Raw genomic sequence first — 13,603 nt, forward strand, 5'->3', positions numbered from 1 at the left:
ATCAGAGAAACCCCCCTGAATGAAATGATTAATGTGGAATCAATTAACACCATGCCCCAAACATTAATGCAGTACTTTTCCTGCAGATAGGAAATAAGTGAAAATGTCATTCTCCCCAGCCCATGATTATAAAAGGTGAAAACATATGCAAAGCTATGGGACATTTTGAAGCAGAATAGACTGTGAATAGGTTGCTTTAACCTGTCTTTGGTTTATGGAACTGAATTCCTCACAGATACCAAGAACACAGACATAGTCAAAGTTGTCTCTTGCACTGTGCCTTCCCCCAGTGTAGTCTCAGCAGAATGTGCAGGGGTGTGTGCGGTGCAGGACTTATAAATAGCATCTGTGATGTACATTATTTATTAAAGTGTTTAGAAAGGAAGACACTTCTTTCCAGCCATGTGACTCTTATTTGAACTCTGAGGGAGTGATGCATTGACAAGCAAGTCTACAAAGGCTGTTGATATAATTCCTCAGAGCCAAAAAGATGAAATGTGTGTTTTGAGAGGTTTTACTAATATCTATATAATCTTTATTTTTATTTGTATGCAACAAATGCTGTCTGCTACCATTTCCCAATAGAATTTGGTATCACCACAACATGTTTACCACTCTTGAGAGGATTTACATATATTAATTTAGCAGATGCTTTTATCCAAACTATGTCCCAGTACAGGTTGGTGTATGTTTTATCAATACGCTCACTGGGAATTGATCCGTTGTCCTTGGAATTAAGAGGACTCTGCTCTACCAGTGGAGCTACCCGAACACATTCACACCAATGAGAATATGGATCTCTCAACAGATACAAATCGTAATGAAACTTTCAAAACTCACTTTGCCTTTGCTCAAACTTTTCAAATGCTTCTTTTTAAAATGAGCTCAAGTTCATACCGTGTGAGGTAGAAATGCAAAGAGCAGATAGCTCCACCGCAATGTCCTTGGTGAAAAACACTGTTGTGTTTTTAACATTTCTCTTGTCTTAAGGGGAACATGCCACAGGAGAGGAGCACATGCAGATGTAATTATGCCTGTGGGGAATTTAAAGATGTAGTAGGGTTTAGTTCATTTATTTCTGCACAGTTTTCCAGGGTGTTCTTTCATGAGTGTTGCAGACATCCTCCTTGTGAGTGCAAACTTAACAATGCTACTTCAGTGATATGCCTTTGATCACCATGCCATTATTATTTTTACAACACGCATTGCAAGTGTGCTGGTGAGTGAAACAGACATTATGTAAAGTAGATATACTACTATACAGAGATTTGTTATGTTGTGCATGAGCTTCATAAGAGAACTGTATCTCTTTTTTTTCGGATAGAAACATTTTCTTGACTGGAAAAAAGAATTCCAGATAATTTAAAGGTGCAGTATGTAGCATTCAGTGGCAACTTGTGAGGCTGCAGATATTAACCAACTGAATCCCTCTCCCTTTTCAAGCATATCGGAGCAACTACAATGGCCACCAGGTGCCATACAAATGTGACAGGCCCTCTCTAGTGCCAGATTTGTTCTTTCTGGGCTACTGTAGAAACGTGGCAGTGCAAGATGGCAGCCCCCGTGGAAGACAGATACAAGATACAAAAGGCTCATTCTAAGCTCATGAAAACATTTTGTAGTTATAGGTATACACTAATGAAAACCTAATTATGAATACTATGTTCCATTCTGCTAATAAATTCTCCATACTGCTAAAGCTAATAAGAAACAACATTAATAGACCATTAAAATTATTTTATTAAAATGATGCCCTTGATCAGGAAGGCAGAATTTGTTAATCCATAAAAAAGTGAACAAATTCTCTTCACCCATACCTAGTAATGACACAGTCAACATCAAGAGCATTGGAAGTTTTGCGCACACCTGCTGTTGTGCATGCTAAAGACAGTCTTCAAAAGCTGCAGAGGAATTTGATGGTATGGATACTGAGAGAAAGCAAAAGTAACCAATAAAATGAGGTTCAAAGAAGGGATAATATAAAATCTCATCAGATGAAGAGAAACTGGTAAAATATCTAATGAAGTTTGCGCTTCACAGGAAATGAACCAGGATGCATTCTCTCTGTTAGTCCCTGAAAGGAACTCAGGAGATACATTTCAAAATAATTACCAATAACATCTTAATGTCGTCTGTGCTATACAGAAACATTTTTCTTGCACCCTGAAAAGGAGAAATGAATAAGTGGAACGAATTATTGGACATTTCTCTAGTGCACATCAATAACAACACTAACAAAGGATCTGCTTTAAACTTGTGTTTGCCTCTCTCTCAAGTGATTGTGCAGAAGACTCTTTTCATCTCGTGTTGCCATCAAATTCCGAGTCACGTCTGTGGAAACAATTCCAAACTCTTCCAGTGGGGAATGCGCTTTTATAAATGAACCAAATAAGAGCCTGTCTTTAAAGAGCAGACACAATTCTCAGACCAGTGTTTAAAGACTTGAGTTAATCAATATATTCTCTTTCTTTTTCGCACCCACTGTCAAAACAGCATCAAAAAGTATTTCCCTGCAGGTAAATGGGTTACAAACTTGTTTCGGTATTGATCTGTCTCCTTGTGCAGCTTCGTGTTAATTCTGCTGATGTAGTCCAAGTCCTTGGGGAAATATGAGGCAGAAGAACACATAGTGCATGATCCAAGGGCCCCAAAATAGGGTCGGCACTAACACTTGGGGGGACAAAGGCTAAAAAAAAAAGCTATCTTTTTTCTGAAAGCATGTATCTCTGCAGTAATCTTCTGCATGATAGCAACTTGGCTCTGGTAGCTTTGTGATTTTACAGCCTCTTAAGTAGGCCTCCTATTGGGACGAGTATTAGAGCACCTGGGGAATTCTTTATTAAATGACAGTCACTTTTACAGGGGGGAGGGGGGGGGATTGTCATGTACAATTGTTTTGGCTAAATTACAGAGCAAGTTTATGGGGTTCCATAAAGCTACTTAGAAATGTTGTATACCTATCATTTTGCTTATGAGGACAGATATGTTCTTGTTTTACAAGGTTCTGTTCAGTTTGGCACATTTCAAAGGGATTTATGTCAGATACAGCCCCTCAAAAATGAAACACACACAAAAAAAAAACACACACACACAAACACACACACTGTGAAAGATTTTCTGAACTTTGAAACCTTCTCTGCTCAAAAAGTATTAAAATATCATAAAATATTTGTCTTCTTGCTGTAAAAGGCCACAGATGTTTTAATCTGGCAAAATCGTCCTGTAAAGATGGCTCTAGAATTTAAAAAATCTAAAATCAAATGTAGGACAAAGTCCTATAAAGAACACAGTCTGGTGCATAAATAATGCCAAAATTGAAGACGTATATCTAAATTCATGAAATTTCTTACACTTGTTTCAGAGTCAGTGAGATGTTTGTGAGTCATACCTCTCTAAATTTGCCCCCTAGAAGGTATATAAAAAAAATAGATACACAACATCAGAATGACAGAGTAAGGCTGTTAAATCACTGGCACTTTAAGGTCAGGTCCCATCCCTACGCTGTTTCCTCTCTCCTGCTCTGCTAGGGAAGACTCTGAGTGGCCAAAAGTGTGAGGCACGGAGCCCGGAGGAGATTTTTATAATAAGCAGGAGAGAAGATTGCATTATGAGATCTAAGATGTGCTGGGCTGAAAGTGATTATCCTGCTTTCAAACTGGAGAGGGGGGAGAGGAAATTGGGTTAGGTTTAATTACCCTGTTTTTATTCACCGTTAACCTTGAGAAGGGGAGGGCCCTATACTTAAGGCTATTAACTAATAACTCCTCGCCATGTGATTTGTCTGTAAGTAGCAAAAGTTTTTTGTAATGGATTTGCGCCTCGGCAGATGGTACAGGTCGTGTCCTCTGTATCTAATAAGGAAATTTCAACACACTGCCGAGAATGTGGTATAGAGCTTTTGGAGAAACCAAATGGAATTGTCTCAGGCATTAGTGCCAGACATTAGTTATTACATGCTTTGCTTTGCTGTTCTGTTTTAAAACAACTCTGATATTTCACCTACCTGATATCACATTACATCATGCGAGGGAGCAAGACAGAACAGACTGTGCTGAATACCATTTCCAGACTTTGTGTGTCTCCATTTAGCTAACTACTGTTTTACTGACATTATCAGCAATAAGATTTTATTCAAATGTACCTTCATTTAAGCATATTTTGCAAACATTGCAAGTGTAATGTGGCCTCAATTTAGAAGCCCTGATCTGGATTGGATCTGTTCCGGTATCAACTCCAAGCTGAATGGTAACAACTAACAGAAGGATGGCTTTGTTGCCTTCAGCAGGTCAACCCATCAGTTCACTATAATATGCAAATCTTAGAAGAGTGATTCTAACTTGGAGGATTCATGAAAATAGTCCCTAATGGCCTAAATTTAAAGATCATTCGTCTGGTCGGTGTGACGTCATATCCGGCAAAGCTTGGTGAAAACAAACAGCTTTTAATGCCTGGCAACCCATCGTGAAGCTGTCAGATGAGCCTATTAATTGATTTTCAGTTATTAATCTTAGAACTGCTACAGGGAAAAGTCAAACATTGACTTTGACAGCTGTTTTTTTTTTACAAAACATGCACGTTGAAAGTGCTTAACATACAGGTCTGGCTCACCCAATAGAATGAGTGCATGCATCAGGTTAGACATGAATATTTTAAACGGGTGATGATCATTGTTCGCTAATTGCACTCATCGCTGGTAAATTGTGTGCATGCAATTTATGTTTAATATGTTTGTAAAGTGTAAATACAAAACATCTTTAGAAATTTGTCCCAATAACTTCATGTAACTTTTATTTCATGTAAAGGGATGACATGGAATGGTTTAAACAGAGAGGATCTAATCCGTAACATAGGCCTACAGTGGAAAATCACGGCAAAAGCTTAAAAGGCCGCAACACAAGGCACATATCTCAAGGCTTGAGGCACCGACTGCCACAGTTCCGTTTAATTTAGTTACATGACGAAACTCTTGTTCTCATTACAGCCCTGAGATGCAAACGGCATAATTCTCAATAACAGGTTTTCATGGGAACAAACCTTTAATAATGTTTCAGTTCAGACTGCAGCCATGAACTGTAAACTCATTTATTTGAGCTGATATCAGCAATGGAATTGTGAATAATGTGTGTTTGTGTGTGTGTGTGCCTTGATATCATTTCCTTGTTCTGGCTATCAGTAGAAATGTCCTAACGCAATGAAGATGCACAATTTTGTTGATGTGTTTCAATACCCTGGCAGCAACTGATTGCCATTAGCTGAAAGTGGAAAAAGACCACAGGACTCCAATGCTAATGACTTTCTCCCTCAATTGTTCTTAAGTGGAGAAACAAGATTCAATGTCCACTAAGCTGTTGAAATAGAGGATGAAGGATAAAAAACTTAAGAAACATTACTAGAAACATTTAAATATTAGATACAAATTATTTTTATTATTTCTGTTGTAAGGGTTGATGTAGAGCACTGCTCTCAATCACAGTATGATTTATTTATATTTATCATTTATCTATAAAAAAATGTGTCTTCAATGTCACTCCCTTATTTGAAGGATATCCCATAAACTGTATGTACTTTTACAAAATACCAGTTTTGTAAATAGCAAATGTTACACATGACAAGTAGAACAATCCCACAATCTTTGCATGGGGGAAACTAAATTGAAAATTGACCAAAAAAAATGATAAAGATGAGGCTCTCCTCCTGTCTGAGATTATTCTGGTATCTGTTTATTTTACTGGTCTACAGTTAGTACTTGGTGTGACAATCTGAGCAAAGGTCTTGTAAGCAGTGAAGTGTTCAGGCTTTTTCTCCCCGGTGTGTTTGTCCGGCCGTGTTTTAAATTCAGATCAAGCAAAGCTACCTCCATCCCCCACGGAACACACACCACTCAGTGATGAGACTCAGACCCAGAGCTCTCCCTGTTTGTGGAGGCAAACACCACCATATCTCTCCAGAGTGGCCCCACTGCTTAAGGCCATAAGACCACTCCACACTTCAATCTGAGTTCACCTATAGGCCAACATAACTACTTCTATCACTGATGCCATTATGTTACATTATAGGGCTGTTTTTATGGAGAGTAAAAGATCCCTCTGAGGGACTGTCAGTAGATTGTCAACTGTCATAGTGGGGACCTGACTAAATTCAGTCATATAGTAGGTATGTATGTACATACCTACCCACCTACATATATACATCAAGTACATGCACACCCACATGCACAAATATGAGACCTGATTAAATCCAATCTTGTTTTGAAATATGTGTTGTACGTTCGGTATGTGTGGTGCTGTTTTCATTCCAGAGTACGCTCGTGAGTGTACTGCATGTGAAACAAGAAATGAATGTATTGAGCTCAGCTCTGTTTTTCAGAAGTGTTTGTGTGTCTTATCTTCTATCCTCCAGTGTCTGTCATGATTTAAATAACATCGGCGCTTATTCCAACATGGCAACACCTGCATCATATGCATTTTAGCGACTGCTTTCCTCTTTTCATCCCTGGCAACCGAGGCGTGCGCCTTTGCCTTCTTGTCTGATACTATTCCTGCCCCCGTTTCTCCTGAACCCATTCAGATTCAGAGGGAACATAGGAGACTGGGGAAGAGGAATTTGGGCCACAAATGTCAGAGAGTGTGATGTATTATCCAAAGGTTCAAACGTGTCTCCTCGAAAATTGAAATAAGAAAATTAAACTTTTATTCTCACGCTGAGGTATTGCTTGGCATTCCTCGGTTCTTTGGGATGTATCTTTGTTTCACCGTTAGCCAGTGCTGTGGTGTCCTATCCTCTTTTGTGTTTGAGCTGTCTGTAAAGCAAATGATGTGTCAGAAGGAGAGTTACAGACACTGGTGGAAATGGAGAGAATACGGTGGGCAGCTGTGAAGTAAAAGCGTGCATTCCTTCAAAGAATGAAATCAAAGGCGGTAAGGAAGAGACAAGTTCTATTTCCATCGAAAAGGTCTGCTTATTCCACTTGTTCATCTCTCTCCCTCTTCATGCAAAGTCAGAGAATGGCTTTCATTGAGGTGGCCTAGGATTAGCTTTCATGCTTTGATGTTTCCTTTGGAGAACACGCTGTTGGCTCGCTTGTTTTTCTCTCCCATCAAATTGATTTTGTTCAGTGGGGATGATTGCAGATGTAGGGCTTATTCTTTTTTTCTTACAGCGCTGCAATATCAGGCTCCACACTGGGATGAAACATCACACAGTTTTACAAGGTAAAATTTGAAAGTGACTGCCAATTAATGAAACTGTCAACAGACCCAGCTGAGTAATGTGTGGACGGGGACAGCAGACCGAAAATTACAAATCGAGGCACTGCTGCTGTTAGAGGCTGCATTCCAAACCGGGGGACTCGCTTTGCAGTTTGCAGTCAAAACCTTGACTAAACATGCCAACTACCCCACTGCCAACGTTTATAATTTGTCTTGTCTCTGATATGCCTGAGCGTTGGACTCACTCCTCTATATGCCTCAGTGATTTCCCCCTCAGTCCAAGCATCCTGGGGAAGCGCATTTTGAATTTCACTGCCAACTATTTAGCACACACATACCTATATATCCTTGTTTTTTGTCAATAAAACAGATTATATTTGACGGTCATCGGTTGAAGACAACATTGTCAAAAGAAGACAGACCCCCCCCCCCCCCAAGGCAAAGTCAGACCTCATAATTACAGGTTAAAATGCCTCTCAGCAGAAAGCATTGAAATAACTCATTAATGTCTGAGCACAATCTGAGACATTCATATTCTGACACCAATGTGTCAAAGTTTAGTCAATGAATCTGTAGCGCTCATCCTATATGTCACACTAAAATGCATCTGTGCGTGAAATATGCATTTTGACATGCAAAGATCCCAAAAATCTAACTTAAGCCTGTCTTTCTCTGTCTTTCTCTCTCCCTCCTTTTCCTCTCTCATTAAATCAGATGGCCTGGACAGTCTGTGGTCTTGCATATCAATAATTAATCATTGGCATGCATATTCAGTAAAATAATCTGGACAGCTGCATAGGGCCAGGCCACAGAATATTGGAGAGAAGAAGCTGCCCTGTGTGTCCTGGCCTATGCCATTCTGTTCCCCCAGCTCCACTGTGCATGTCATATTATCACTGATGGCTCAATTTCAAAACTGTATTTAGAGGGGTACACTTAGAAGGTCTGCATGACGCATGCAACAAGGGAAATAACAGCGATTTGGAATTTAGCTGAGCTGGGACAAGGTACGTTGTATTTTTTGTTCAAAGACACACAGACATGATGATAAAAGTGGTAATCATGCAATTAGCCTAGCCTTCAACATTAGCACTGAGCCAACAATAGGTTCCTCCATTTTGGCAGAGGCTTTTGGACTACATTCGACTGCTACTTGACCCAAGTGCTGGCAGAATTATGTAATTTGCTGTTTGGCCCAGTATCGTATCTTGGATGGAGTAATGCAGTTTAGCTACAGTTCAAATGGCTTTTGCTAAAGTAGCCCTATGATTCTTTTATTTTATTTTATCAGATGCAGTTTGATGGAGGCCACGTCTGGCTGAGCATAACAAGATAGCTAACCTGCTTTACAGCAGCTGGAGCATAGACCAATGATTCTATAAAGAAGGGAAGCTCTATGTCATAGTGAGCAGCCTATTCATCTGGTAGTGTATCTATGGGGTTAGTCAGAATGTTTTTATTTTGGTAGCATATTTACATGGCTTAATCTGATGACTAAAACAATACTCCATCCATCTAGGCCATAGAACTACAGCACAGGCGCCATATATAGTACATGTCAGATGTCAGGCAACATCCAAACATTCAATACTTATGTTTTTACTGAAGATGGCACTGAGCCATGGCTCCCAGCTCTATTCAAAACCTAGTAGTGACACTGAGAACCATTCATCCCCTCATCCACTTATGATATTACAACCAGAACTAGCTCTTAGATATCATGGTCTAGAGATTCGCTCGCTGACCATTAGGCCATCTCTCATTGACTCTACGTGAAGTATGTGAGTGGACACCTTCCATTCTTCTTTCAAGTCAAGTGTAGGACTATTAACTGTAGATGGATACCTAAACTCACCAATCAACTGTAATCACTGTAATCATGACATGACCAGCATAAACCACCTTTGTAATGAACACTTACTGCCCTCATCCCTAAAAATTCCTCTTTAACACTGTTAAAAAAATCAAGTATTTTTCTTACAATGCAATGTCGCCTACAGCACCCAACATAACTCTACTGTACAATGTTTTTTTCACATATTCATATTTTTACATCCATGCTTTGTATTTTCTTGAGGCCTGAATCCACCAAATCCTTTACTGCGTCATTAGGGTGATTCACCTCACCACGTCATTCTTGTTACTCTCAAATGTTAAGATACCAACAGTACATTGACTATATACGACTACCTGAAAAAAAGCCAATTTAATTGTATTTATATAGTGCCAAAACAATAAAAATGTCTCAAGGCACTTAACAGAGCCCAGGGCCTGAACACCATCTGCTCCAGCCCCATGTCCATCAAAACCCTACAGCTAGCTTTGTACTTAGAACAATCGATGGAAATATTTGGGCACTCCAGCCTACGGGGTGTACTGCGTAACAAGAGTACCCAGTCACTCCAAACTAGACAAAGACAGTAAGACATGTGACAAATATATTTTCAGGGACAGCTTTGTATATTAGCGCACCCAAGTGGCCAAATCCTACCTTGGGCTCCTGAAATACACATTTCCTGTTTTTTTGCAATTATCAAACAGAAGTGGTATATCCAAGTTATATATGTTACTTTACATGTCTCCACTTTTTGCAGGTATGGCTAGGCTAAGATGAGCATGACACAAACACAGCATATGTTATACGCTGTACCGGTACTACATAATACACCTTGCAACATCCACAGAAATATAAGGACATTAGAAAACTCCCTGTCTCTCCATATCATGCATATCTTTATGCTAGGCTCACATCCAACAAATAAAAAAACATTTTATGTTACAATTTTCAGAAATGTAGATGTCCAAATCAAAAATGTTAAACATGTCAGGTCACTTATAAGCTCATAATAAATAGCTGAGTGACCTCTCACTTTGCTTCAATAATAAATTACTTGCCCTCACATCTGTTTTACTTTAAATAAAGTGCCGCAGCTGGCAGACCCCCATGCCAACACTGGTTTGCAAGATGCCATGGGGTCTACATCTGTTGTTTCCTGTCCAAATATTAACTCAGGACCATTTAAGTTCCCTCCCTGTGCTTAGGATAGTGGGAGAATGCCTGCCACTGTTGGCTCTCACCGTGCTTTAACAGGGGCTGAGCCGCCATGCCTCAAACACAGACAGCTACAGCTGTGAAGGGATGCTTTGGGGCAGATGGTTGGGAGCTTTCTCTGGTTGCTTTGTTCACTGTTCAATGGGGCTCCCTATTTTTCCCCCTCTCCTCTGATTCCTCTGCCAAGTCTGGTGGGTGGTGTGTGTGTGTGTGTGTGTGTGTGTGTGTGTGTGTGTGTGTGTGTGTGTGTGTGTGTGTGTGTGTGTGTGTGTGTGTGTGTGTGTGTGTCTATGTGTGTGTGAGGTGTAGAAAAACCTAGCTGTGGTCCCACTCCACCTTTTTCCGTCAGAGGCGGTGCCATCTATCTAAGTACTGGCGTCTCAGGCAGGCTCCGAGCAGCTGGACTCAGCGCATCTGCTTCCCCAGAAGCGGAAGTCCTCCTCTCGCCAGAGTTAATTGGATTATAGGTAGATGCCAATACAGGCCGACACGGACAGGTGAGCAGCTGCCAGCTCTTTGAGAGTTCCTGCCTGACACTGTAATCAAAGGCATCAGTAATCAAAGTATTGTGAACTCAGCATGAAATTGTGATGGAGTGGGGCACCCTCCATTGACATATTTTGGCAAGTCACAATATCCAAACATGGAGAGCAGAAACGAAAGGGCCTCTTTGTATATCTAGCCTGGCTAATTTAATGTGGATCTGTGTTGTGACAGTGATCTAGTTACAGGTATACAGTTTCTGCATCTTAGCCATTAATCCAATAGCCCTGTTTAAAATGGGGGAAAAACAGAGATCACACCTGCAGAGTAGCGTACTAAATAAAAAATGCAAATATTATTACTTAATTTATGTGTTGTTGTTGAAGATACTGAATCAAGGGTATATGAGAAAAGTGATGTTTTTCAAAATACAGCCTGACCACCTTTGTTTTTGATCCACCAAAACGTATTTGTGGTTGTCTTTTGTCATCAAATCAGAAATAAGTGAATATGTATGAATAAAAAAAAAAACAGCATGGGGGTGATGTCAGTGGTTGCTTCAAAAGAGACCACAAGATGCAGCCCTCCACCTGTTTCTTCAGCAGTTCAAATAAAAAGCTTTGCCGAAGTAATGCCGTTTCTAGCTGATTACCACTCACCTCCTGCAGTCTGTAGCTGCCATGTAAAATACATATTGCAAGAAGAACTGCTGCCATGGAAATACCTGCAACCCTCAGTTATTAGCAAATAAGAGTGACAGAGACCTCTGCTGGCAAAAAGTAACTTACTCCTGGGTGTGATCAACAATTCTAAGCAAAGGTGCTGCAATAGGCCTAGCTTGTCCAACGTACAGGAAAACATGTAAAGTAAATGTTAGGAGGGCTGTTACTAAGTGATATAACAAATGGCCAGAGTGTGTTCAGGTCAAGATTGTTCATAAATTTGTCAAAGAGAGGTCAAATAAACAAGATACTTGCATCAGGTCAACATGATGATTTGTTCAGGCTGATGGCTTTGGATAAATGTTCTTAAAACTGTAAGAAATCACGTAGCCTAATTCCACGCCTGTCTTCAATTCAATTCAATTCAATTTGATTTATATAGTCTTCACACTTCAGGTGATCTTTGCTCTTTGCAACATCTTTGCTCTTTTTATGATGAGATTGTTCCCATATCAAGACTTGCCATCTAAATGGTAATCTAGTCTTTCAATTTGGTTTAGAAAGTAGCTTTCCATTTGAGTTATGTGCAAATATGACCAGTTCTGATTTGAGGCAATGTCATACTGTCACTGAATCAGTCTAAGGACCTTTCACAGACTGTGATGTCTCTCATGAATACTATATTTTATCTATGCCATATTTTGTAACATAAAGTAGGCTAACAGTGAGTGACAGACTCTTGATTTTTGAATGCCATTCCTTTTTTTCTGTCATGAAATTACAGCAAACCAGAACATTCCATACGTGAATGTACAAGAGACAGGCTTCATATTTTCCGTTATTTACACTAATCTACTCTCTACTGTGTAAAGAAAACTCAAATTCAACGATTTGTCAGTAATACAAAACCAACACCTCGTTATTGTTCTGGTAAGGGAAACAAACATCTTGTATTAGTGAATTGTGTTAAGAACCAATCAATGGTTCGAACGTAGTGTCTTTCCCAGAATGCCTTCTAAAATTGCTGGCGCCAAGGAGCGCTGCTGTGGGAATTGATAGTAAGTTGTTACTATTTACCTCAGTGAGGTAATGTTAGCTAAGTATGCGATTAAGAAAGTTATTTTGAAAGCTATACAGTATTTATTTAGTACATCGTTTCGCCGTGTTAGATGTTGGCTCTTCACCTGCTGCTGTGAGTTACTGTCGTTATCTCACAGTCCTGGTCCTGCACGTTTGCCTTTAGTCAAGATAGCATCAGGTAAGCTAATATAAGTTAACAATGCTAGACCTATCTGTGAGAGCATTAACTTACCGTCACACAAAGACACTTTTGGGTTCACTTTGAGAATGTTTTCTCCCTCTTCTGTGTCTGTTTATCGCATGACAAACACGAGTTTCAGTTTCTTGCCAGTTCTCGGAGCTGACATGATATCTTAGCTAGCCGACTAGCTAGCTGTCTCAATGTTGGAAGAGCCGTGTGTATAGCTAAAGTGGTTAAAGTTAAAATGCAGCACTTTTCACCTTTGTTTTTACTCATGTTGGAAACTCTTAGCAGAAAGCAAGTTACTAATATATTTCGGGAAACATTACGAAACGTCCATGCCTCTTCCTTACTCGGGTAGTACTGCGTAACGTCAAATGTGGAAGAGTTAGATAACATGTTTGTTTATCAATCTTAGCTGGTTAACGTCACTGGCTTAGGATAGCTCATGTTACCTGATGTGAAACTGTTGTTTCGTCGACACATACGTAAGTTCACTTTATTTAGCGAGTAGACAATCAGTCAGTGTCTGCGTTTATAAAATTAAAAGCAGCTGTTGATATGTAATACAATGTCACGAGGGAGTGGGGATACATTTAAGTCGTTTTCTCAAAGTTAACGTTAGTGTTACAACCTTGTTGTCTCTGCTACACATCAATTTACCTGGTAACGTTATGTACTGCTAGTCTTCAACTTAGATTCATATGTATGTTGCATTGCAGTAGAAATTCCATGTCAAATCTGCCTTATAACTGTATTCCTCTTGCAGGTTCAAAGAAGGCCTGATTATGACTAAAAAACAGAGCTCAACTATCCTGAAAGGTATGTTAATTTCCCGACGAGTCAACATTAGGTTCTGAATTGTTGTTATGCACTTTCTGAATCAGAGCATAAGTAGGCCCATTGCTTTTTTGGACACACATTATATGACCTATAG

General features: G+C 39.7%; 1 protein-coding gene across 4 annotated transcripts in view; it reads left to right on the forward strand.

Moving 5' to 3' along the window:
- The first annotated feature begins 10,545 nt into the window (after window positions 1-10,545).
- mcph1 (microcephalin 1) overlaps window positions 10,546-13,603 on the forward strand; it is a 35,918-nt gene continuing 32,860 nt past the window's right edge. For 2 of the 4 annotated variants that reach the window (XM_031578710.2, XM_031578713.2), the window contains exons 1-2: window positions 10,547-12,663; window positions 13,436-13,488. In XM_031578710.2, the coding sequence (XP_031434570.1) occupies window positions 13,455-13,488 (34 nt within the window). In that variant the 5' untranslated portion in view covers window positions 10,547-12,663; window positions 13,436-13,454. Of the gene's footprint in view, window positions 13,155-13,435; window positions 13,489-13,603 lie in introns of all 4 variants that reach the window. The other 2 variants (XM_031578712.2, XM_031578711.2) reach the window with 2 other exon arrangements.

This window comes from Clupea harengus, chromosome 13 (assembly GCF_900700415.2).
Source record: "Clupea harengus chromosome 13, Ch_v2.0.2, whole genome shotgun sequence".
Taxonomy (NCBI): Eukaryota; Metazoa; Chordata; class Actinopteri; order Clupeiformes; family Clupeidae; genus Clupea; species Clupea harengus.